The sequence below is a fragment of the Scyliorhinus canicula genome, chromosome 4 (assembly GCF_902713615.1).
Source record: "Scyliorhinus canicula chromosome 4, sScyCan1.1, whole genome shotgun sequence".
In the NCBI taxonomy this organism is placed as follows: domain Eukaryota; kingdom Metazoa; phylum Chordata; class Chondrichthyes; order Carcharhiniformes; family Scyliorhinidae; genus Scyliorhinus; species Scyliorhinus canicula.
The window spans coordinates 4,449,816-4,477,607 of NC_052149.1; the positions used below are offsets into that span (position 1 = coordinate 4,449,816).

The following is a 27,792-nucleotide window of genomic DNA, read 5'->3' on the forward strand; positions in this document are numbered from 1 at the left end:
TTGCTATTCCCTAGAGGCTCTAGGGTTTTCTCCCTAGATCTCTACTACTTCAAGATGCTTCTGCAACTTACAACAAGGGGTCACAGTCTCAGGTAGGCCATTTAGAACTGAGATGAGGATGATTATTCAGAGGGTGGGGAACATGTGGAATTCTCTACCACAGAAGGCTGTGGAGACCAAGTCACTGAATATATTTTAAGAAGTAAATAGATAAATCTCTGGACTCTGAAGGGATCAAGTAGCATGAGGAGAGTGCTGGAGCATAGAGTTGTGATAGACAATTAACCATGAACATAGTGAATGCTGACACTTGCTCGAAGGGCCGAATAACCAACTTCTCTTTTTTTCTGTTTATTTGTTGGAGATTTCAAATACTAGGACTTGGAGTAAATTACAACTAGCCAGTAGTTACTCTGCTTATATGCATTCTCACAGTCGGACAATTCTGTTTATAATTTTAAGGTAATTGACAAAAGAACGATAGGAGAGATGAAACTCTTTCTGTGCACTGAATTGTTATGGTGTGAAATGCACTGTTCAGCTCTCTCATCCTCCTCAACAAGATACACAACAAATCCAGTGGTCAGGGCTACTGAGAACGTTGACCTAACTGAGCCAACATTTTGGGATAACCAAAATGTCCCCCACGGCTCCCATATGCGGCAATCACAGATACCCCCCTCTCCCAAACCAGCCATGCTGGATACCACCTTCAAAAGATGGAGGCGGGGCACATTCACGGTCGGGGACTTCCACATAGGGCACAGACTGGCGACAATAGACGAAATGACGAGGAAGTGGAGGCTAGCAAAAGGACAAGAAATGCAATACCTCCAAATAAAACACTTCCTCCGCAAAGAGACGGTAGGGTACCCCAGGGCGGAAGGAAGGTGGGGAAACCACGAGAGATGAGGGGGGGGGGGGGGGGGGGGGGGGGGGGGGCTACTCCCCCATTTTTTCTTTTTTTTTCTCCACTCTGTTCGGAAAATAAAAGAAAAGCACAGCCGAAGCCGGGGACGGGCATCAACGGGGAAGGGGGAGGAACCATAGACAGATCCAGAGGGCAACGAAATGCACATAGGGTCAGTTAAACAAAGGACAAACTAAACCTCTCTGTATAATAAAGGAAATTAGCTCGGGTGAGAAAAATGTGATGTGTGTATATATATATATATATACTGTTTATAAATATGGGAAATGCCAATAAAAAGATTTATTAAAAAAAAGAATTTGGTGGTAGAAAGTCCTGCATTAGTAACCTTTGAATGTAAATAAAAGGTTCCCTTTGTAACTGTGTACACCATTGTAAATAAGGAAACGTGATTATGAAAACTATGATCAAAGATGCGGGGACAACCTGTGATATATATGTTGTTGATGTGCTTGTTGTTCTAGTTCTGTTTTTTAAATTTATGTGTTATGTAAATTTTGATAGTGTGTTAAAATTCCACTAAAAATACTTTAAAAAAAGAAAATGGAATGCACTGTTGTAAAGGGTGGTGGAAACAGATTCAACAATAACTTTCAACAGGAATTGGATAAATACTTGTAGCAGAAACTATTGCAAGGCTTTGCGGAAAGCGCAGGAGAGTGGCACTGATTGAGAAGCTCTTCAGAGCTGGCGTAGGCACAATGGGCATATAATTCTATGACAAACAATTCATTAGATGTACATTTGAATGCAACCTCAGCAATCTTCAATAACTAATAATTACAAGGGTAACTGTACAGAAAAGTTGGTATTTCTTCCTTGTGACATTTGCTGGCACTTTGCTCAGGAGTTCTTATAATTGGCCAGTGGAAAATAGATGGAAACACATCCACATGCTAGCCCCAGTAGCCCCAGGCTTTGATCCTTGTTATGGTGGCTGCTGAGAAAATTCAGGGAACTAATATCAAAATCCAACCAGGTTTTCATCGTTGGTTGTTCTTGGTTTTTAGTGCGTCCAGAATTCACCGACACGTTGGCTGTTAAGCAGGGACGACACCCTATTCTCGAAAAGATATCTATGGAGAAACCTGTTGCTAATAACACATACATCTCCGATAGCAACAACTTCATCATCGTCACTGGGCCCAACATGAGTGGAAAGTCAACCTACCTTAAACAAATTGCCCTGTGCCAGATTATAGCCCAGATTGGTGAGTGATAATAATCTTTATTAGTGTCACAAGTAGGCTTACATTAACACTGCAATGAAGTTACTGTGAAAAGCCCCTAGTCGCTACATTCCTGCGCCTGTTTGGGTACACAGGGAGAATTCAGAATGTCCAATTCGCCTAATAGCACGTCTTTCGGGACTGTGGGAGGAAACCAGAGCACCCAGAGGAAACTCACACAGACACGGGGAGAACGTGCAGACTCTGCACAGACAGTGACCCAAGCTGGGAATCGAATCTGGGTCCGTGGCTCTGTGAAGCAACAGTGCTAACCACTGTGCTACCGTGCTGCTAGTTGTTACAGCTATGCCAAGAGTTTCCATTATCATTGTCAAGAATGGCAGAGCAGTCAGCCAGGGGTATACAAGCTGGAATATCAAATATCCAGAGTATTAAATGAAGGTCACAACAGGGTAGGAATGAATGTTGACCTATGTGCTTAGTAAGTTACTTGGCAAATAGTTTTTGAATTGACTGTCATACTGAACACAGGAGTGTTAATACTTGTTTGGAGGGGTTGACACTCAGATGCAGAGCGATTGATTCAAAGGTTAAGGGATTTAAATTCTTAACTTTAAAGAAAAAAGTTATTTTGTTACCAGTTTTCTCCCCCCTTTCTCTCTCCAGTGTGCACAAGTCATTTTTCATCCACGGACCAAGCAAGCATTTGTTAGAATATTACTCCAGCATGGGGTGAGGATACACCACTGTCAAACTTCTCCTCATCCCCAGTCATCTCACTTTGCAACAGGAGCCATCGAACCATTTTTATCAACAGCAGGTTACAAAAGCCAACAAAGAAATTACACAAATACTTCAAATACCAATCGTATTGGAAAAGAAAAGGCTGAGGGGCTGACTGTATAAGAGGTCTTTAAACCTATGGCAGGATTTAATAGGGCTAAGCATAGAGAAAATGTTTCCATTTGTGAGAGAGACCACAACTGGTGCCATTAATATCAGTGAAGGGTTTGTGTGGAGCCTAACACCGGCATGGACCAGTTGTGTTTCTGTGCTGTGAATTCATTTGTATAATTCTGAAAGAAACTCATGACAAACATTGTAAAATTCATAAAGCAAATGCATATGTGCTTTGAGGAATATGGAGAAGTTAAAGGATCAATATGTAAGATTCTCTTTTCTGCCGTACTAGGTTCCTTCGTTCCAGCTGAGTATGCCTCATTTCGAATAGCCGATCAGATCTTTACCAGAATAGGTGTAGACGATGACATTGAAACAAACTCATCAACCTTTATGAAGGAGATGAAAGAGGTGCAAAAATCTGCTTTATATGCCCTATGGTTCTTTTTGACGATATCCTGTTCATGGTAATTTATGTTGGATGTAGAAAGATGTAGAATCATCTGTTGGTAGGATGTCTGCTTTTACCTAATAAACCAAGCTGATACTCCAAGGCTGCACTGAGGGAGTACTGAACTGCCAGAGGTGCTGTCCTTCAGATCAGCTGCGAGTGTTGTCACAAGACCTAAGATCCTGCAGCACTATTTTGAAAAGGACCAGGCGTGATCTCTCTCATGTCCTGACTAATATTTATCCATCAACAACTTTCACGGAAAACAGATTATCTGCTCATAATAATTTATAATCTTTATTATTGTCACAAGTAGGTTTACATTAAAACTGCAATGAAGTTACTGTGAAAATCCCCTAGTCGCCACACTCCGGTGCCTGTTTGGGTACACAGAGGGAGAATTCAGAACGTCCAATTCACCTAGCAGCACGCTTTTGAGATATTAGAAGCTGTGAAAACGCAAATTGTTTCTTAATATCACAACTAAGCAACACTTTTGCAGCGCTTTGAAATAATTGTGTGCTGTTTTGGTCTCCTATTCTGAGGAAGGATGTTCTTGCTCTCGAGGGAGTGCAGCAAAGGTTTACCAGACTGATTCCAGGGATGGCGGGACTGACGTATGGGGAGAGATTGACTAGTTTAGGACTGTTTTCGCTGGAGTTCAGAATGAGGGGGGATCTCATAGAGACTTATAAAATTCTATCAGGACTAGACAGGATAGATGCAGGAAGGATGTTCCCGATGGTGGGTGTGTCCAGAACCAGGGGTCACAGTCTGAGGAGACGGGGTTTCGGACAGAGGTGAGGAGACATTTCTTCACCCAAAGAGTGGTAAGCCTGTGGAATTCATTACCACAGGAAGTAGTTGATGCTAAAACATTGAATATATTCAAGAGGCGGCTGGATATAGCACCTGGGATCAAGGGTTATGGGGAGAAAGCAGGATTAGGCTATTGAGTTGGATAATCAGCCATGATCATGCCGAATGGCAGAGCAGGCTCGAAGGGCCAAATGGCCTCCTCCTGCTCCTATCTTCTATGTATCTATAATCTCATCATTTCTATCACCATGGACTCTACCCAATTTGTTTAATTTATTTGGAGCAGTTCTCTTACCCCCAACTAATCCAGACTAAGGGGAAGCTAGTCAAGGCAAAGGAATAGAAGGTTTTGCTCATAATGTGATTTACATTTGAGTGGAAGGAGGCTCGTTTGGAGCATAAACATCAGCACGTGACCCGTTAGGCTGTACATTGCAACTTACTTTGCAGCAAAGTGACAGAATTGCTGCACTCTTAGTCCTGAAATCAGACAGGCCAACTCCCTGTAAATACCTGTCTGTCAGAATGTGTATAATCTGTTTAAAGATTATGTTATATAATAGGTGAGCATTGTATATTTTTGCATTTGATCATAAAAAAATATTATGTATTTTATTTTACAGATAACATACATCATGCATAATGTCACTGATAAATCTCTCATTATAATTGATGAATTGGGTCGAGGAACCAGTGCAGAGGAAGGCATTGGGATCTGTCATGCAGTCTGTGAATTTCTGCTCAGTTTCAAGGTAAAAGCTGACAGACAGCCAGCTCCACCCACACTGTGACATCACTGATAAACATCCATTTCGTAAAGGTACATTTCTTAAACACCCGTTTCTTAAAGGTACTCTCATATGACACTTCCCCCAAGAAAAAAAAAACCATCAACTTGAAGATTGTTTCACCTTTTCACTATCCTTTAAGAAATGCACACAGTAAATATACTTTTTCGTTTCAAAAAAACAACAAACGCAAACATGTATAATAATATAATCCATTTTTTTTCGTTCTTCCTCCAACTGAAATCCTTCTCGATTGACAGTCTCTATGAACAAGAATGTCCTTGCACGATCCGTCCATTTCTCTACGCCTCGGCATTTCTCTTTAAAGTCAGATAGTTTAGTTCTAGTTTTAGAATCCCTTGTAATTCTCCAACACATGAGCATTGGTTATCACAGCTTTCAGGCAGTCAAATGTCTTTTGAAAGTCCGCTGTCCACTGAAATTTTCGACGTTTCTTCAGCAAGTCTATCAGAGGAGCAACTAGGCTAGAAAAATTTTTCACCAATGTTCAATCAAAGCAACTCATGCCAAGAAATCACATTATTACCCTTCATTTTGAGGGTATCGGAAACGCCTCAAGGAAAGTGACTTGAGCTTTTCAAAATTCACTTTTGGCTAGGTTCATCACCAATCCCACCTCCTGAAGTCGATTGAATAACTCCATCAGATGTTTTAAATGTTCTTTCCATGTCTGGCTGAAAATTACCATTTTGTCGATGTATACCGCACAATTGGTTAATCCTGAAACAACTTTGTTAGTTAACCGTTGAAATGTGGCTGGGGCGTTTTTCATGCCAAAAGGCATAACTTTGAATTGGTATATACCATCTGGAGTCAGAAAAGCTGAAATCTCCTTTGCCCTTTCGGATAAAGGTACCTGCCAGTAACCTTTAAGTAAATCCAGTTTGGAAATAAAAGCTGATTGTCCCACTTTCTCAATACAATCCTCCAAACGTGGGATAGGATAAAAGTCCGTTCTTGTAACTGCATTAACCTTTCTATAGTCCACACACAACCGTTGGGTACCGTCTGGTTTTGGTACCATCACTGTGGGTGAGCTCCGTTGGCTGCAACCCACTTCAATTATGCCATTTTTAAGAATACTCTCAATCTCTTTGTTAACCTGTGCCAATTTTAAAGGGCTATGTTTATGGGTGTTGTTTGTTTGGAGCAGCATTTCCCACATCTACATCATGTATAGCCATTTTAGTACTTCCCAATTTATCTCCACAAATTTGCCCACATGATATCAATAACTCTTTCAGGTCAGTCCGTTTTTTCCTCTGGAAGGTAACTGAACAATTTATCCCAATTTTTAAGAACATCCTCATTTTCCAATTTAATTTGAGGTATGTCAAATTCACAGTCATCTGGATTTGGTTCGTCACTTTGAGTTAGAATCATTAAAACCTCCTCCTTTTTCTCTCCTTCCCTTTCAAAGTACCTTTTAAGCATATTCACATGACACACTCGGTGAGTCTTCCTTCTATCTGGTGTTTGTACCACATAATTCACCTCGCTTAATTTCCTTTCAATCTGATATGGTCCACAAAACCTCGCTTTTAAAGGTTCACCTGCCACTAGTCACAACACTAAAACTTTATATCCACTGGCAAAACTACGAACTTTGGATTTCTTGTCAGCTACCCGTTTCATCACATTTTGTGCAACTTTTAAACGCTGTCTTGCCAATTCACCTGCTCTATTTAATCGTTCCTTAAAATTTGACACGTAATCCAATAATGTAATTTCCGATTTCTCACTCACCAATTTTTCCTCAATCAATTTAAGTGGTCCTCTTACCTCATGACCAAAAATTAGTTCAAAAGGAATGAATTTGGTTGACTCATTAGGTGTATCCCTAATTGCAAACAGGAATGGAATTTCTTTATCCCAATCCTCTGGATAACCTTGACAATAAGGCCTCAACATTGTCCTTAATGTCTGATGCCACCTTTCTAACGCTCCCTGCGATTCTGGATGGTCCGCAGTTGATTTAAATTGTTTTATTCCTAAGCTATCCATAACTTATTTGAATAACCTTGAGGTAAAATTTGATCCTTGATCCGATTGTATTTCTGTGCGTAGTCCATATCTAGTAAAGAATTTTTCCTTATTCCCAAATGACCTCCCACTGGTACCTCATGTGCAGCTCGCAACACCTCCTTTCTGTACCCTACCGGCAATACTACTTAGAACATAGAACATAGAACAGTACAGCACAGAACAGGCCCTTCGGCCCTCAATGTTGTGCCGAGCCATGATCACCCCACTCAAACCCACGTATCCACCCTATACCCGTAACCCAACAACCCCCCCCCCCCCCCCCCCCCCTAACCTTACTTTTATTAGGACACTACGGGCAATTTAGCATGGCCAATCCACCTAACCAGCACATCTTTGGACTGTGGGAGGAAACCGGAGCACCCGGAGGAAACCCACGCACACAGGGGGAGGACGTGCAGACTCCACACAGACAGTGACCCAGCCGGGAATCGAACCTGGGACCCTGGAGCTGTGAAGCATTTATGCTAACCACCATGCTACCCTGCTGCCCACTTTTCATCCATTTGCATATGTAAAGGTCTCCATTTTCTCATCAAGACATCACTTTTACTGTAATAATACTCTGGTATACATGCAGATTCCTCTTCTGTGTATGCTTTCTGATTCATCCGATTTATTTCTACATCTTTCTGTTGTAATTCCGCTAATTTTCCTGAACTAAAAATGTCTGCCACATCCTCCACCTGTTCTTGTTCAACCATCTGATCAAAAATTGTTTCTGATACTTGCACTTCAACTTTATCTTCACTCTTTGATTTCTCCTCTTGTCTTAACCTGCGACTTTGCAACCTTGTTACTACACAATCCGGAAAAATCCCAGGATATTCGTCCTTCAACACTTCAGTTGTCTGATTTTCCACTGGCTTATCAACCACAGTAGTGGTCCAGCTATATCATTACCCAAGGTAAACTGTATTCCTGGACAAGATAGTTTCTCTATTACTCCTACTACCACTTCACCACTCCTCACTGGACTTTCCAACCAACCCTTATATAATGAAACACTACTCTTCTCACTCTGAATATTCCATATCTTACCACCTTTTCTGGCAACATTCTTCCCAAACTACATAACTCCTCATCTCTTACCATTAAAGATTAACTAGCTCTCATATCTCTTAAAATTATGACTTCTTTACCTGCTCCTCCTGATACACTTGAGTAAACTTTACCCACACAAGTACATTATTTAAAGATATAGAACATAGAACAGTACAGCACAGAACAGGCCCTTCGGCCCTCGATGTTGTACCGAGCAATGATCACCCTACTCAAAACCACGTATCCACCCTATAGCCATAACCCAACAACCCCCCCCCCCCCCCCCCCCCCTTAACCTTACTTTTTAGGTCACTATGGGCAATTTAGCATGGCCAATCCACCTAACCCGCACATCTTTGGACTGTGGAAGGAAACCGGAGCACCCGGAGAAAACCCACGCACACACGGGGAGGACGTGCAGACTCCGCACAGACAGTGACCCAGCCGGGAATCGAACCTGGGACCCTGGAGCTGTGAAGCATTTATGCTAACCACTATGCCACCGTGCTGCCCCAAATCTGGCACCTTCTTATCAATCACCTCTTGATCAGGCTGTACAATCTTTTGCACCTCCTTCGCTTCACTTGGGCTTTCCTTTACCACTTTAACAAACCTCACTATCTTATCCTGTTTTACCACATCAGCCTTCCCAGTGCTTTTCTTCAACTACCAGCACAGTGACTTTACATGGCCTAGTTTATTACAGTGAAAACATTTGAAACTTTTCATTTCTTTTCCACCCTCCTGGATTTATTTTTTAATCTGAGGTACACTCCTTATTATCTCCCATCAGATCACCCTTACCTTTACCACTTGAGTATTTCTCATGTCCTCAGTTTCTATCCCTCACTGGTTGAAACTGATGTCGGAAACCAAGCTTTGATTTATGAACTAATTCATAATCATCTCCCATTTCTGTTGCTAATCTCGCAGTTTCAACCCTCTGTTCTTCCACATGAGTTCTCACTACATCAGGAATTGAATGTTTAAACTCCATTCGAAAGTATAATTTCTCTGAGAGCTTCATACGTTTGGTCTATTTTCAAAGCCCTTATCCACCTATCAAAATTACTCTGTTTGATCCTTTCAAACTCTATGTATGTTTGACCAGGTTCTTTCCTTAAATTTCTCAACCTTTTCTGTAGGCTTCAGGCACTAGTTCATATGCACCTAAGATGAATTTTTTCATCTCCTCGTACATCTCAGATACCTCCTCTGATAGTGATGCAAACACTTCACTAGCACTATTTACGAGCTTTGTTTGAATCAGTAATACCCACATGTCCTGTGACCATTTCATTTGTTTAGCTCCTTCTCAAATGAAATGAAAAAGGCTTCTATCTCCTTCTCACTAAACCTTGGCAATGCTTGGACATATTTAAATAGATCCCCACCAAGCCTTCGACTTGACGCTCTTTCTCACTATCCTCATCACTATCATCCAACTGTACGTTTCCCTTTATTTCTGCCAATTTTAACTGACTGTCATGTTTCATGGCCATTTTCTGAAGTTCAAACTCAGTCTCTTTATCTTTTTCCCTGATCTGTATCTCCCTTTCTCTTTCTTTTTCCTCTCCCTCTCTTTCTTTTTCCTCTCTATCTCGTTCATATTCAAGCTGCTTTAATTCTTTCTCATGTTCCATTTGTTTAATTTGTAACTGAATTTTTGCCATTTCCACTGATCCAAACTGTATCTCAGGCAACTTTAAATGCTTAGCCACCGCCATAATTACATCATATTTTCGCATTTTGTCAGGCAATGTTAACTGCAATATTTTTGCCAAATCTAACAGTCTGCTTTTAGTCTCGGTCCGTAAGGTACTGCGTGTGACCGTCTCCACCCCCAAAAAGGTCGGAGCCTCTGAAAGAGCCATTGTCCACATGGCACTCCCCACTTAAACTAGAATACCACACCTGAAAAGCAACCACAATATGCTCACCCCAATAGATAGAGTTTTATCCCCCTCGAGCCCCCAATTTGTTATGGGCCAGTCTTTAGAGAACCCCAAAGAGTATCATGGAGTTCACCTGACCCACAACTTTAATAGATTGTGGTATGGGGAGCAAACGACCCACTCTATTGGTATGGTACAGCAGAAATGGAAAAGTATTTTTTAAAGCAAAACAATGTTTATTCTATGAACTCAAATTAACCTTTTTAAAACATTCAGTGAACATTTTTTTTAAAAAATGGCTTTTATTCAAACTTGTATCAAAGTAGGTTACAGCAAATAAACACGCCGGGAAACATTCTTCCCAACAATCAACGATACAGTTTGTGCAGATTTTTCTCCTTTTTCAACCCCCCCCCCCCCCCCCCCCCCCCCCCCCCCCCCGGCAACGAACAGCTCCTCAAACACGGTCACAAACATTTTCCCCCCCCCCCCTTTCTCAGACTCCCCTGCTGAGCCCCTTAACTCATACTTTATCTTCTCTAACCGCAGGAAGTCAGACAGGTCACCCAATCATGCTGCTACCCCCGCTGGCGATGCCGACCGCCACTCCAGCAAAATTCATTGTCGTCCAATCAGAGAGGTGAAGGCCAAGACATCGGCCTTCCTCCTCTCCATGAAGTCCGGCTTCTCCGAAACCCCAAATATCGCGACCAAAAGGTCCGGGTCCACACACTCCTCCACTATCCTGGCTAAGACCGTGAACACTCCCGCCCAGAATCTTCCCAATTTTTCACATCCCCAAAACAACACAGTGAACATCTTAGCAACCATTAATTCAAATACAACCCCTAAAGAACAGAACACTAAGTAATCCTTTAAGCTTTCCTTTTAATATCCATAAGACTTGAAAACATAACCTTTAACAGAAGCACATCAGGTTAAAGTCAGTACTGAGAGCAGTTATTAGTTTTAAATCACCACAGGATCGATTTACAGTTTTTAGATTACAGAGAGAGACTAATACCCCTTCTGGCTGTGACTGCAGCTATCCAGCTCTGAAAACGAAACTAAAACACACCCTGCAGCAAACAGCCTAAAATGAAAGTAAAACGCTGACAGACAGCCCAGCTCCACCCACACTCTGACATCACTGATGAACAGCCATTTCTTAAAGGTACTCTCACATACAGAGGGTCTGTAAAATTGCCTGTCCACCTCAACCTGTCCACAATTTTACAGCGGGTAGGTAAGGCCAACGGTATACTGTCTGCCCTTGGCCCAGTTGGGGCTCTTAAGTGGCCAATATTTGCCGCAAGCTTTTGGCAGGCAAACAATGTCTGCAAGAGATCTCCTGGAAGAGGCGTGGAAGATCACCCTGCTCGGGACTTGGGCAGGAAAGGAGGGGGGCCCCACCATCATGGGCCCGCTTTCTGGATCATTGTGGGTGGGATTCACATCATATCCTCTCACAAGATTGTGTTGAATCTCGCGAGGCATTGTGAGCTGGGTAGATCCCGGCAGCGGGGTCTCCCGGCTTTCAAATGCCACGCTGTGCCGTGGCGAGCTTCTTTACCGGCACATGGTTGTTGGATCGCGCCCACGATACTACATGTAAATTTAAATACCCTTACAGTCACCTTTGTTGAAATGGTTTCGTGAGATATTTGTCACTTGGAACAGACTGTTTTCTTTCTATTCAGGCATTCACACTATTTGCTACTCACTACCTGGAAGTCTGCCAGCTGGATACTCTGTATCCCAACGTGGAAAACAACCACTTTGAAGTTCAACATAATCAAAGCAACACCGGAAACTACCATAAGATTATCTACACGTACATTCTCTCCAAAGGATTCACCGAGGAGAAAAACTATGGTAAGGTGCACTGCAGAACATGAGAACGTTAGAACAGGAGGAGGCTATTGAGCTCCCCGAACCTGCTCTATTATTCACTTGTGGCTGATTGGGACCACAGCCCTATTTACTTCATATCCTTGTATGCTGTCAAGTGTTTGTTAGGTTCCTCAAAACAAAACTTTACTCTTAACGTTGATGAAAATTAATTTTTTGATTTAAACATGCTCATACTTGACAGGTATTGATCCTACCCCTGGGCTAGCTTTGTCTGGTGCTGATGTATACAAAAGCTCATTTGTCCTCTCATCACAATTAAGATAAATTGTGGCCGTTTTGACTGTAGCAGAGGAATTGATCTGAATTTCATGTTGTTTTGTTTTGGGTGTTGAATTTAAAATGAGAAACTCAAGTATCAAGTGACGTGAGTTGGAATGGAAATAGGTGATGTAACTTAAATTGAGAGTCCAAACTGGCCTCATCAAAACATGAGAAATGGAGTAGGCCATTCAGCCCCCTTGAATATATTCAGTGACCCAGCCTCCACTGCTCCCTGAGAAAGAGTCTTTGTATCCTCCTCACAACTTGCTTTTCTACCTATCTTTGTATCGCCAGCAAATTTATTTTTTATTTATTTATTTTTTAAAATTTAGAGTACCCAATTCATTTTTTCCAATTATGGGGCAATTTAGCGTGGCCAGTCCACCTACCCTGCACATCTTTGGGTTGTGGGGGCGAAACCCAGTCAGACATGGGGAGAACGTGCAAACTCCACACGGACAGTGACCCAGAGGCGGGATCGAACCTGGGACCTCAGCGCCGTGAGGCCGCAGTGCTAACCCAGTGCGCCACCATGCTGCCCTCATATCGCCAGCAGATTCAACTCCAACACAGTCCGTTCCTTCATCCAAGTCATTAATATCGATCATCGGGTGGCATGGTAGAACAGTAGTTCGCACTGCTACCTCACAGTGCCAAGGACCCTGGTGTGATTCTGGCCTTGGGTGCCGGTGTGGAGTTTGTACATTCTCCCCGCGTCTGCATGGGTTTTCTCCGGGTGCTGCAGTTTCCTCCCATAGTCAAAGGTTGTGCAGGCTAGGTGGATTGGCCATGCTAAATTGCCCCTTTGTGTCCAGGGATGTGTAGGTTGTGTTACAGGCATAGGGCAGTGTTGTGGGCCTGCATGGGGTGTTCGTTCAGAGCGTTGGTGCAGACTCAATGGGCTGAATGGCCTCCTTCTGGACTGTAGGAATTCTATGGTTATATAAATAGTTGAGGTCCCTGGGGCACTTCACTGATTATTGTTTGCCAATCTGAAAACAACCCATTAACTGGTGCCTGAGCCATCTCAGACCATCTCAGCTCGATTTAAGTAAAGAGCTTCAAAGCGCACGCACAGTAAGCTTTGCACACGAGCAGTGGGAGAGTCCACATCCAGAGTGAGGCTCAGACAGAGGGTGCTTTAAACTTGGGAATTTGAAGCAGAGTGGGAATGAGGTGCAGAGCCGGAAGAGGTACTCTGCTTTTTATCCTTGCTGCAGCTGAGGCAACAAGGGAGAGAGCTGATTGGTAAGTAGTGGGTAAGGTCGGTAAATCTTTATAACTTTTATCACTTATAGTTTGAAAATACGTTTTGTGGTTTCTGGGGTGGGATTCTCCGACCCCTCGCCGAGTCGGAGAATCGCCGGGGGCCGGCGTCAATCCAGCCCCCACCGTGTCCCGAAGTCTCCGGCACCAGAGATTCGGTGGGGGCAGGAATCGCGCTGCGCCTGTCGGCGGGCCCCCCATCCCCGGCGATTCTCCGGCCCGCGATGGCCCGAAGTCCCGCCCTTGTCATGCCTCTCCCACCGGCGTGGATCAAACACACTACCTTACCGGTGGGACCAGGCGGCGCGGGCGGGCTCCGGGGTCCTGGGGGCAGCGCGGGGCAATCTGGCCGCAGGGGGTGCCACCCGGTGGCCTGGCCAGCGATCGGGGCCCACCGATCGGCAGGCGGACCTGTGCCGTGGGGGCACTCGTTTCCTTCTGCCTTCGCCATAGTCTTCACCATGGCGGAGGTGGAAGTGATCCCCTCCCCTGTGCATGTGCGGGGATGACGTCAGCAGCCGCTGACGCATGCGCGGACTTCTACTTGCCAGCAAATCCCTTCAGCCCCGGCTGACGTGGTGCCAAAGGCCGTTCCTGCCGGCCAGCGGACGCCAACCACTCCGGCGCGGGTCTAGCCCCTTAATGTTAGGGCTTGGCCCCTAAAGGTGCGGAGACTTCCGCACCTTTGGGGTGGCCCGACGCCGGAGTGGTTCACGCCACTCCATCCCGCCGGGACCCCCCGCCCCGCCGGGTAGGGGAGAATCCCGCCCATGATCTGTAAGATCTACAATTGGTAGTAATGAGGGAGCGGAGCTGAGCAGACCTGGAGAAATTCGAACAGCAGCCTCGGAAGGTAAGTGGTGGGGTGGGGGGGGGGGGGGGGGGGGGTGAAGTGAATTACTTGGAAGTGGATGGTAAGACAGGACTGAGAAATAAGTTTAAAGCCCATGGTGTTAAAGGTAAGATTCTGGCACAGATAGAGCATTGGCCGACTGGCAGAAGGCATAGAGTGGGGATAAAGGGGTCTTTTCAGGGTGGCAGCCGGTGACTAGTGGTGTGCCTCAGGGGTCTGTGCTGGGTCCACAACTTTTCACGATACACATTAATGATCTGGAAGAAGGAACTGAAGGCACTATTGCTAAGTTTGCAGATGATACAAAGATTGTCGGAGGCACATGTAGTATTGAGGAAGCAAGGGGGCTGCAGAAGGATTTGGACAAGCTAGGAGAGTGAGCAATGAAGTGGCAAATAACTACAATGTGGAAAGTGTGAGGTTGTGCACTTTGGAAGGAGAAATTTAGGCATAGACTATTTTTTAAATGGGGAAATGCTTCGGAAATCAGAAGCACAAAGGGACTTGGGAGTCCTTGTTCACGATTCTCTTAAGGTTAACGTGCAGGTTCAGTCGGCAGTTAAGAAGGCAAATGCAATGTTAGCATTCATGTGCGAGAGGGCTAGAATACAGGACTAGGGATGTACTTCTGAGTCTGTATAAGGCTCTGGACAGACCCCATTTGGAGTATTATGAGCAGTTTTGGGCCCTGTATCTAAGGAAGGATGTGCTGGCCCTGGAAAGGGTCCAGAGGTGGTTCACAAGGATGATCCTTGGAATGAAGAACTTGTCGTATGAGGAACGGTTGAGGACTCTGGGTCTGCACTCGTTGGAATTTAGAGGGATGAGGGGGGATCTTAATGAAACTTACAGGATACTGTCAGGCCTGGATAGAGTGGACGTGGAGAGGATGTGTCCATTTGTAGGAAAAACTAGAACCAGAGAACACCATCTAAGACTAATGGGGCGATCCTTTAAAACTGAGATAAGGAGGAATTTCTCCAGCCAGAGGGTGGTGAATCTGTGGAACTCTTTACCGCAGAAGGCTGTGGAGGCCAATTCACTGAGTGTCTTTAAGACAGAGATAGATAGGTTCTTGATTAATAAGGGGCTCAGGGGTTTTGTGGAGAAGGCAGGAGAATGGGGATGAGAAAATATTAGCCATGATTGAATGGCGGAGCAGACTCGATGGGCTGAGTGGCCTAATTCTGTTCCTATGTGAAATGAAATGAAAATCGCTTATTGTCACGAGTAGGCTTCAATGAAGTTACTGTGAAAAGCCCCTAGTCACCACATTCCGGCGCCTGTTCGGGGAGGCTGGTACGGAAATGTCTTATGGTGAGAGAGAATAACCCGGGTGGGAGGGGCCTTTGATTATGCTGCCCACATTCCCAAGGCAGTGGGAGGTGTAGACAGTAATAATTTGATGTTTTGATTTGTTTCTAACCCGGAAAGTTTTCCTTCGGGCTGTCATTTAATTCTCTCAAATATGTAGCCAATTGTATAATTTTTCGTTTTTTCCATTGAGTAATTTTATTGCAACATTTGCAACATAAGTTTTGACTTAATTTAAAAATTCCCAGTTTCCAGAGCAATGCGGCGACTATTATTCCTACTTATGGTTTTGTTTTGTAACACATTTCCTATCTTAACTTGCCCTTTATCGGGGTCCCATTGAGTATCATTAGTTTTCCCCGAATACTGTCTAAAAATCTTTAATTTATCTGATAAGTTTAGTACGTATCCCAGGCTGCTTGTAAGTGCTCCCCACATCTAGCCCACTCCTAGTCCTAGCTTTTTCCCTTCCTTCTTCAAACTTGATCCTTATTTTTCTCTGGAGTGTAGTCCACTTTCTTTGTCCGAACAAATATGTCTGTTATTTATTTTTTCCATCTGAAAAATCAAATGAACAGGTCAAGGGTGGAGAGGGCCCCATTCTTTAATTTGTATTTTCTATTTTTGTTTGGATACTCCAGGACTTCCAGATTTCCTTTGCCATCATTTCTTTCCTTTTTCTTTTTTAACTGGTTTGTTTTCCTATGTACATCTTACTGTCATGTGAGAGTACATTTAAGAAATGGGTGTGTACATAAATATCTGTAGTGAGAGTACCTTTAAGAAACGGGCGATTACTGCTGCTGTGATGTTTTTTGCTGTGGCGTGTTGGAACTGTTAATCGATGAGTTGAGCGCCATATCCCTTTCGAACGAGGGCATCTTTCGCCGTCTGTAGATGTCTTTTACGTTCCTCCTCGTCTGAGCAGATCCTGTGTATACCGCACCGACCTCCTCAGAAGACAAACACGGGACACAACCGACAGAGTACCCTTCGTCGGCCAGTATTTTCCCGGAGCGGCGAAAGTACGACAACTTCGCAGCCTTCAATACATCATCGATGAAGATGAACATCTTGCCAAGGTCATCCCCACACCCCCACTACTTGCCTTCAAACAACCGCGCAACCTCAAACAAACCATTGTTTGCAGCAAACTACCCAGCCTTCAGAACAGCGACCACGACACCACACAACCCTGCCATGGCAATCTCTGCAAGACGTGCCAGATCATCGACATGGATACCACCATTACACATGAGAACACCACCCACCAGGTACGCGGTACATACTCGTACGACTCGGCCAACGTTGTCTTACTCATATGCTGCAGGAAAGGATGTCCCTAAGCGTGGTACATTGGCGAGACCATGCAGACGTTGCGACAACGAATGAACGGACATTGCGCGACAATCACCAGGCAGGAATGTTCCCTTCCAGTCGGGGAACACTTCAGCAGTCAAGGGCATTCAGCCTCTGATCTCCGGTTAAGCATTCTCCAAGGCGGCCTTCAGGACGCGCGACAACGCAGAATCGCTGAGCAGAAACGTATAGCCAAGTTCCGCACAAATGAGTGTGGCCTCAACCAGGACCTGGGATTCATGTCGCATTACATTCATCTCCTACCATCTGGCCTGGACTTGCAAAATCCTACTAACTGTCCTGACTTGAGACAATTCACACCTCTTAAACCTCTATCTCTGGATCTGTGAAGACTGAATTACCTGCAAATGCTCGCATTCGAAGCATTGTCTGGCATCTTTGAATTTGTCTATATATATGTTTCTGGAACATATCTCTTCATTCACCTGAAGAAGGAGCAGTGCTCCGAAAGCTAGTGTTTGAAACAAACATAGAACATAGAACAGTACAGCACAGAACAGGCCCTTCGGCCCTCGATGTTGTGCCGAGCAATGATCACCCTACTTAAACCCACGTAACCCGTATACCCGTAACCCAACAATCCCCCCATTAACCTTACACTACGGGCAATTTAGCATGGCCAATCCACCTAACCTGCACATCTTTGGACTGTGGGAGGAAACCGGAGCACCCGGAGGAAACCCACGCACACACAGGGAGGACGTGCAGACTCCACACAGACAGTGACCCAGCTGGGAATCGAACCTGGGACCCTGGAGCTGTGAAGCATTGATGCTAACCACCATGCTACCGTGAGGCCCGATGTTGGACTTTAAACTGGTGTTGCAAGATTTCTTACTGTGCTCACCCCAGTCCAACGCTGGCATCTCCACCTCATGACCAAAAATTAGTTCAAAGGAACTAAATTTGGTTGACGCATTTGGTGCATCCCTAATTGCAAACAGTACGAATGGAATTCCTTTATCCCAACATTGTCTTTAATGTCTGATGCCACCTTTCTAACGCCCCCTGTGATTCTGGATGGTACGCAGTTGATCTAAATTGTTTTATTCCTAAGTTATCCATAACTTCTTTGAATAACCTTGAGGTAAAATTTGATCCTTGATCCGATTGTATTTCTCTGGGTAATCCATATCTAGTAAAGAATTTAAGTAACTCCTCCACAATCTTTTTAGTTGTAATATTACGTACTGGAATGGCCTCTGCAAACCTAGTAGACACATTCATTATAGTCAAAGATATTGATTCCCACTTTTTGTTTTAGGAAGCGGTCCTACACAATCAGTTAGGACCCTTGTAAAAGGTTCCTCAAATGCTGGAATGGGTATTAAGGGCGCTGGTTTTATCACTGCTTGAGGTTTCCCTATCACTTGACATGTGTGACATGATTGACAAAATTTAACTACATCTTTATGTAGTCTAGTCCAATAAAATATTTTTGGATTTTAGCTTGAGTTTTCCTTATTCCCAAATTACCTCCCATTGGTATCTCATGTGCAACACGCAACACCTCTTTTCTATACCCTTCCGGCAATACTACTTGACGACCTTCTGGCCATTTTTCATCCGCCTGCATATGTAAAGGTCTCCATTTTCTCATCAAGACATCACTTTTACGGTAATAACACTATGGTATACATAAGAACATAAGAACTAGGAGCAGGAGTAGGCCATCTGGCCCCTCGAGCCTGCTCCACCATTCAATTAGATCATGGCTGATCTTTTGTGGACTCAGCTCCACTTTCCGGCCCGAACACCATAACCCTTAATCCCTTTATTCTTCAAAAAAACTATCTATCTTTACCTTAAAAACATGTAATGAAGGAGCCTCAACTGCTTCACTGGGCAAGGAATTCCATAGATTCACAACCCTTTGGGTGAAGACGTTCCTCCTAAACTCAGTCCTAAATCTACTTCCCCTTATTTTGTGGCTATGTCCCCTAGTTCTGCTGTCACCCGCCAGTGGAAACAACTTGCCCGCATCTATCCTATCTATTCCCTTCATAATTTTTAATGTTTCTATAAGATCCCCCCTCATCCTTCTAAATTCCAATGAGTACAGTCCCAGTCTACTCAACCTCGCCTCATAATCCAACCCCTTCAGCTCTGGGATTAACCTAGTGAATCTCCTCTGCACACCCTCCAGCGCCAGTACGTCCTTTCTCAAGTAAGGAGACCAAAACTGAACACAATACTCTAGGTGTGGCCGCACTAACACCTTATACAATTGCAACATAACCTCCCTAGTCTTAAACTCCATCCCTCTAGCAATGAAGGACAAAATTCCATTTGCCTTCTTAATCACCTGTTGCACTTGTAAACCAACCTTCTGTGACTCATGCACTAGCACACCCAAGTCTCTCTGAACAGCGGCATGCTTTAATATTTTATCGTTTAAATAATAATCCCGTTTGCTGTTATTCCTACCAAAATGGATAACCTCACATTTGTCAACATTGTATTCCATCTGCCAGACCTGAGCCCATTCACTTAACCTATCCAAATCCCTCTGCAGACTTCCTCTGCACTTTTTGCTTTACCACTCATCTTAGTGTCATCTGCAAACTTGGACACATTGCCCTTGGTCCCCAACTCCAAATCATCAATGTAAATTGTGAACAATTGTGGGCCCAACACGGATCCCTGAGGGACACCACTAGCTACTGATTGCCAACCAGAGAAACACCCATTTATCCCAACTCTTTGCTTTCTATTAATTAACCAATCCTCTATCCATGCTACTACTTTACCCTTAATGCCATGCATCTTTATCTTATGCAGCAACCTTTTGTGTGGCACCTTGTCAAAGGCTTTCTGGAAATCCAGATATACCACATCCATCGGCTCCCCGTTATCTACTGCACTGGTAATGTCCTCAAAAAATTCCACTAAATTAGTTAGGCAAGACCTGCCTTTTACGAACCCATGCTGCGTCTGCCCAATGGGACAATTTCTATCCAGATGCCTCGCAATCTGGCACCTTCTTATCAATCGCCTCTTGATCAGGCTGTACACTCTTTTGCACCTCCTTCGCTTCACTTGGGCTTTCCTTTACCACTTTAACAAACCTCACTGTCTTATCCTGTTTTACCACATCAGCCTTCCCAGTGCTTTTCTTCAACCACCAGCACTGGGACTTTACATGGCCTAGTTTATTACAGTGAAAACATTTGAAACTTTTCATTTCTTTTCCACCCTCCTGGATTTATTTTTTAATCTGAGGTACACTCCTTATTATCTCCCATCAGATCACCTTTACCACTTGAGTATTTCTTATGTCCCCACTTTCTATCCCTCACAGGCTGAAACTGATATCGGAAACCAAGCTTCGATTTATCAACTAATTCATAATCATCTGCCATTTCTGCTGCTCACCTCGCAGCTTTAACCCTCTGCTCTTCCACATGAGTTCTCACTACATCAGGAATTGAATTTTTAAACTCCTCCAAAAGTATAATTTCTCTGAGAGCTTCATGCGTTTGGTCTATTTTCAAAGCCCTTATCCACCTATCAAAATTACTCTGATCCTTTCAAATTCCATGTATGTTTGACCAAATTCTTTCCTTAAATTTCTAAACCTTTGTCTGTAAGCTTCAGGCACTAGTTCATTTGCACCTAAGATGGATTTTTTCACCTCCTCATACGTCCCAGATATCTCCTCGTGTAGTGATGCAAATACTTCACTAGCCCTACCTACCAGCTTTGCTTGAATCAGTGATACCCACATGTCCTGTGGCCATTTCATTTGTTTAGTTACCTTCTCAAATGAAATGAAAAAGGCTTCTACCTCCTTCTCGTCAAACCTTGGCAATGCTTGGACATATTTAAATAGATTCCAACCAGGGCTTCGACTATGATGCTCTTTCGCACTATCCTCATCACTATCATCCAGCTGTACGTTTCCCTTTATGTCTGCCAATTTTAACTGACTGTTATGTTTCAGTGCCATTTTCTGAAGTTCAAACTCTCTCTCTTTATCTTTTTCCCTGATCTGTATCTCCCTTTCTCTTTCTTTTTGTTCTGCTTGGGCTATTGTTTCTGTTTTCCTTCTCTCTCTTTTATCCTCTTTTTCTTTCTCTTTCGTTTTCCTCTCTCTTTCTTTTTCTTTTTCCTCTCTCTCTCTTTCTCTTTCTCTTTCTTTTTCCTCTCTCTCTCTCGTATTCAAGCTGCTTTAATTCTTTCTCATTTTCCATTTGTTTAATTTGCAACTGAATTTTTGCTATTTTGCTGTATCTCTCACTCTTTCAGTCTCCTGGCTCCCCTCTTTCACACTCCCCGCTCCTCTCCCTCTCTTTCAGACACCCGGCTCCTCTCTCGCCCTTTCCAGTCTCCCGGCTCCTCTCTTGCTCTTTCAGTCTCCCGGCTTCCTTCTCTCTTTCACACTCCCCGCTCCTCTCTCTCTCTTTCACACTCCCCGCTCCTCTCTCTCTCTTTCAGACACCCGGCTCCTCTCTCGCCCTTTCCAGTCTCCCGGCTCCTCTCTCCTTCAGTCTCCCGGCTCCTCTTGAGCTCTTATCTGGATTTTCACTAACCCTTTGTGTGAAGAAGTGCTTCAGGCGTTGTCAATGAATGGCCTAGCTCTAGTTTTTAACATTTCCTGCCACTGTTCTGACCTCTCCCACAGGAGGAAGTAGTTTCTCTCTATTTCTGTGAAATTCTTTAATCATCTTATAAATCTTGATTAGATTGCCCCTTAATTGAGAGATTCTATACTCCGAAGAATACGGCGTGCTCTGAAAATGAAATAAGGGTCGCCATCGTCCCAGAGGACCATAGGCTGCTCATCCCTTTGAGGGAGGGAGAGAGAGAGCTGACTGGTGGTGATTTCACTGAGGGCCATCACCTCAGGCAAGGGGCAAGGTTGAGAAGGTGGGACCTTCATGGGTAGCTTCAGCCGGTACGGGAATTGAACCCATGCTGCTGGTGCCACTCCACATCACAAACCGTCCAAATGAAGGGCTCGTTTTTGTGCGATTGCCCGATTGATGTTCTCGGTGAATGAGGCTGCACACAGCAAAATAAATGCACCCTATAGACTTAACACCTTGTCTGTTGCCAAGTAGTCATGTACAGCAGCAACTAAGAAGAGGCAATGATTGATGGCCCATCAATAATGCCCATACATATCCTGTAGGTGAATAAATTTAAACAAAGCAGAATGGCCTGAATACTTGAGCATCCAAGCTAACAACACGGGTTAGACACAAAACCAGGCTCCAACCAGCACTCAAACATCCACACCGTCCATCACTCGTCCATCTCTGGTGGACCATGGCTGTCTGACATGCAGCAGCAACTCACCAAGACTTCTTTGAGAGAACTCCCCAAACTCTCAACCTCTGCCACTTGAAAGGACAATGGCCCCAGGTGCATGGGAACAGCATCCCCTCAATGTCACTTGGAAATATACAGGTGGTCTTGCAAACTCCTAACAGCACTGTGCCAGCATCATGGGCATGGGCATAGAGCTAGGCCATTCATTGACAACGCCTGAAGCACTTCTTCACACAAAGGGTTAGTGAAAATCCAGATAAGAGCTCAAGAGGAGCCGGGAGACTGAAAGAGAGAGGAGCCGGGAGACTGGGGCATGGGAACCTGGATTGTAGTTTTGGGGTACGGGAGATTGAGAGTATAGAGGTCAGGAGCACAGATTTGACTTCGCAGGAGGGTGCCAGTGTTCAGGTAGGTGGTTTGAAGTGTGTCTACTTCAATGCCAGGAGTATACGCAATAAGGTAGGGGAACTGGCAGCATGGGTGGGTACCTGGGACTTCGACGTTGTGGCCATTTCAGAGACATGGATAGAGCAGGGACAGGAATGGTTGTTGCAGGTTCCGGGGTTTAGGTGTTTTAGTAAGCTCAGAGAAGGGGGCAAAAGAGAGGGAGGTGTGGCGCTGCTAGTCAAGGACAGTATTACGGTGGCGGAAAGGATGCTAGATGGGGACTCTTCTTCTGAGGTAGTATGGGCTGAGGTTAGAAACAGGAAAGGAGAGGTCACCCTGTTGGGAGTTTTCTATAGGCCACCTAATAGTTCTAGGGATGTAGAGGAAAGGATGGCGAAGATGATTCTGGAAAAGAGCGAAAGTAACAGGGTAGTTGTTATGGGAGACTTTAACTTTCCAAATATTGACTGGAAAAGATATAGTTCGAGTACATTAGATGGGTCGTTCTTTGTACAATGTGTGCAGGAGGGTTTCCTGACACAATATGTTGACAGGCCAACAAGAGGCGAGGCCACATTGGATTTGGTTTTGGGTAATGAACCAGGCCAGGTGTTAGATCTGGAGGTAGGTGAGCACTTTGGAAACAGTGACCACAATTCGGTGACCTTTACGTTAGTGATGGAAAGGGATAAGTATACCCCGCAGGGCAAGAGTTATAGCTGGGGGAAGGGCAATTATGATGCCATTAGACATGACTTAGGATGTGTTGGTTGGAGAAGTAGGCTGCAAGGGTTGGGCACACTGGATATGTGGAGCTTGTTCAAGGAACAGCTATTGCATGTTCTTGATAAGTACGTACCAGTCAGGCAGGGAGGAAGGGGTCGAGCGAGGGAACCGTGGTTTACCAAAGAAGTGGAATCTCTTGTTAAGAGGAAGAAGGAGGCCTATGTGAAGATGAGGCATGAAGTTTCAGTTGGGGCGCTTGATAGTTACAAGGAAGCGAGGAAGGATCTAAAGAGAGAGCTAAGACGAGCAAGGAGGGGACATGAGAAGTCTTTGGCAGGTAGGATCAAGGAAAACCCAAAAGCTTTCTATAGGTATGTCAGGAATAAAAGAATGACTAGGGTAAGAGTAGGGCCAGTCAAGGACAATGGTGGGAAGTTGTGTGTGGAGGCTGAGGAGATAAGCGAGATACTAAATGAATACTTTTCGTCAGTATTCACTCAAGAAAAAGATAATATTGTGGAGGAGAATGCTGAGACCCAGGCTATTAGAATAGATGGCATTGAGGTGCGTAGGGAAGAAGTGTTGGCAATTCTGGACAAGGTGAAAATAGATAAGTCCCCGAGGCCGGATGGGATTTATCCTAGGATTCTCTGAGAAGCCAGGGAAGAGATTGCTGAGCCTTTGGCTTTGATTTTTAGGTCATCATTGGCTACAGGAATAGTGCCAGAGGACTGGATGATAGCAAATGTGGTCCCTTTGTTCAAGAAGGGGAGTAGAGATAACCCCGGTAACTATAGGCCGGTGAGCCTAACGTCTGTGGTGGGTAAGGTCTTGGAGAGGATTATAAAAGATACGATTTATAATCATCTAGATAGGAATAATATGATTAGGGATAGTCAGCATGGTTTTGTGAAGGGTAGGTCATGCCTCACAAACCTTATCGAGTTCTTTGAGAAGGTGACTGAACAGGTAGACGAGGGTAGAGCAGTTGATGTGGTGTATATGGATTTCAGTAAAGCGTTTGATAAGGTTCCCCACGGTCGGCTATTGCAGAAAATACGGAGGCTGGGGATTGAGGGTGATTTAGAGATGTGGATCAGAAATTGGCTAGTTGAAAGAAGACAGAGAGTGGTAGTGATGGGAAATGTTCAGAATGGAGTTCAGTTACGAGTTGCGTACCACAAGGATCTGTTCTGGGGCCGTTGCTGTTTGTCATTTTTATAAATGACCTAGAGGAGGGCGCAGAAGGATGGGTGAGTAAATTTGCAGACGACACTAAAGTCGGTGGAGTTGTAGACAGTGCGGAAGGATGTTGCAGGTTACACAGGGACATAGATAAGCTGCAGAGCTGGGCTGAGAGGTGGCAAATGGAGTTTAATGTGGAGAAGTGTGAGGTGATTCACTTTGGAAAGAATAACAGGAATGCGGAATATTTGGCTAATGGTAAAATTCTTGGTAGTGTGGATGAGCAGAGGGATCTCGGTGTCCATGTACATAGATCCCTGAAAGTTGCCACCCAGGTTGATAGGGTTGTGAAGAAGGCCTATGGTGTGTTGGCCTTTATTGGTAGAGGGATTGAGTTCCGAAGCCATGAGGTCATGTTGCAGTTGTACAAAACTCTAGTACGGCCGCATTTGGAGTATTGCGTACAGTTCTGGTCGCCTCATTATAGGAAGGACGTGGAAGGTTTGGAACGGGTGCAGAGGAGATTTACCAGGATGTTGCCTGGTATGGAGGGAAAATCTTATGAGGAAAGGCTGATGGACTTGAGGTTGTTTTCGTTAGAGAGAAGAAGGTTAAGAGGTGACTTAATAGAGGCATACAAAATGATCAGAGGGTTAGATAGGGTGGACAGCGAGAGCCTTCTCCCGCGGATGGGGGTGGCTAGCACGAGGGGACATAGCCTTAAATTGAGGGGTAATAGATATAGGACAGAGGTCAGAGGTGGGTTTTTTACGCAAAGAGTGGTGAGGCCGTGGAATGCCCTACCTGCAACAGTAGTGAACTCGCCAACATTGAGGGCATTTAAAAGTTTATTGGATAAGCATATGGATGAAAAGGGCATAGTGTAGGTTAGATGGGCTTTAGTTTTTTTCCATGTCGGTGTAACATCGAGGGCCGAAGGGCCTGTACTGCCTAGTTTTTTTTCCATGTCGGTGCAACATCGAGGGCCGAAGGGCCTGTACTGCGCTGTATCGTTCTATGTTCTATGTTCTATCTTCACCACATGGACTTCAGCAGTTTGAGAAGGTGGCTCACCACCTCATTCTCAAGGGCAATTTGGAATGGACAATAAATGTTAGCTTTGCCACCAACATCCATATCCAGAGAATGAACATTTAAGACCTATTTACTGATTTGGACAAGTTAACCAAAACCAACGTAAAGAAGTAACAGTGATGAAGGTAAGAAATATGTATTTGGAATTAAATTCACAACCAGAGTTACTTTGATCAGAACATTTGTTTACTTTATATTCTGTGTAATCCAATACCACTTGTAGTATTTTTGTTTGTTCTCTTTCTTGACCCGTGAGGCCCATGTACTTCTGCTCTGAATGTAAATATTAGCTGTCATTTAATTCTACTCTTGTTTAATGTCATTTTGTTTAACTTTTGCACGAGGTTTGAAAGCTGCTGAAGTTTCATCTCTTCCCCCATCAATTGTGCTCGATGCTAAAGAAATCGCGTCTCAGATTACCAAACAAATATGGGTGAGTGTGATTAAAACAAGGGGTACTCAGCTCTGGTTGGATGTATTCACTATCTAATCCCTAACCTCCAACATATCCCTCACAATCCTACCATTTCTTGCCTAAAACATCCCACCGTTTCCCCAACATGTCCATCCTGGTTGACACCCTGTCTTCGCACTACCCCCACTGATCTCCCAACATGTCCACCCCACCCTCACTTCGCTCTTTTGGTCTCCCAACGTGTCCATCCTGGTGACATCCTGCCTTCACATCCCTCCTCCCCTTCCCCCACCTTTGTCTCTCAGCATGTCTATCGGCACGATGCGCCACTTTCCAATACCCAAGTGCAAAGAAAACAATCTCTTTGTTACTGGATGGGATGTTTCATGCCACTGTCAATTTTCTCATCTCCAATATTTTTACAAGTTCTAAATGAAAATGCACAAAGAAAATTTTAATGTCCTTATGATTTTATCCTGGGTGTTATTCATGGCAATGTTCTGGAGTTCCCAGCTCTGGTTTGATGTATTCACTGTCTTATCCCTGTATCCCATGAGATCTCACCTTTCTGATCAGTTTACCATGTGAGGTCTTGTCAGATGGCTCACTGAAATCCATGTAGACAACATCCACTGTACTACCTTCATCAATCCTCCTTGTTACTTCCTCAAAAAAAAATCTATTAAGTTAGTAAGACGCAATCTTCTCCTGACAGAACCATGTTGACTATCCCTGATCAATCCGTGCCTTTCAAAGTGATAGTTTATTCTTTGTCTCAGAATTGTTTCCAATAATTTGTCCACCACTGAAGTCAGACTGACCGGCCTCTAGTTTTCTGGCCTGTCGCTCACACCCTTTTTATATCATAGAATTTACAGGGCAGAAGGAGGCCATTCAGCCTATCGAGTCTGCACCGGCCCTTGGAAAAGTCACCTCCTACCCAAGCCCACACCTCCACCCTGTCCCCATGACCCAATAACCCCACCCACCTTTTTGGACACGAAGGATAATTTAGCAAGGCCAATCCACCTAACCTGCACATCTTTGGACTGTGGGAGGAAACAGGAGCACCCGGAGGAAACCCACGCAGACATGGGGAGAACGTGCAGATTTCCAATCGTCTGGTACCTCACCTGTATCTAATGAGGATTGGAAAATGAGCCTCAGAGCTTCTGCTATTTCCTCATTGGTTTCCTTCAACAGCCTGGGATACGATCCATCTGGCCCTGGGAATCTAGCCACCCCTTCAAGATGCCAGTCGCTCCAGTATATCCTCTCCCACTGTGCTTATTGTATCTAACAATTCACATAGGAATTTAATTTATGGGTCTCTGGCTAGGCCAGTAGTTATTTCCTATCCCTAATTGCCCTTGAGAGGATGGTGGTGAGCTGCCTTCATGAACCGCTGCAGTCCATGTGGTGTAGGTACACCCACCGTGCTGTTAGGGAGGGAGTTCCAGGATTTTGACAGCAGCCAATTTGTGCACAACAAACTCCCAGAAGGATCAATGTGATAATAACCGTACTGTCTGTTGAATATTGGTTGAGAGATAAACACTGGCCAGGACATTAGGGAGAACTTCTCTTCTTCAGACGGTGCCCTGGGTTATTTTATGTCCACGTGAGAGGGCAGGCAGGCC

The 27,792-nt window shown here is 44.4% G+C and overlaps 1 protein-coding gene across 1 annotated transcript in view; it reads left to right on the forward strand.

Annotated features, from left to right (window-relative positions):
- Positions 1-27,792, forward strand: part of msh4 (mutS homolog 4) — a 122,382-nt gene that overhangs the window by 93,360 nt on the left and 1,230 nt on the right. Inside the window, exons 15-19 of the mRNA XM_038793416.1 lie at positions 1,942-2,142; positions 3,314-3,432; positions 4,915-5,043; positions 11,783-11,957; positions 26,082-26,170. Coding sequence (XP_038649344.1) covers positions 1,942-2,142; positions 3,314-3,432; positions 4,915-5,043; positions 11,783-11,957; positions 26,082-26,170 — 713 coding nt within the window. The remainder of the gene's footprint in view (positions 1-1,941; positions 2,143-3,313; positions 3,433-4,914; positions 5,044-11,782; positions 11,958-26,081; positions 26,171-27,792) is intronic.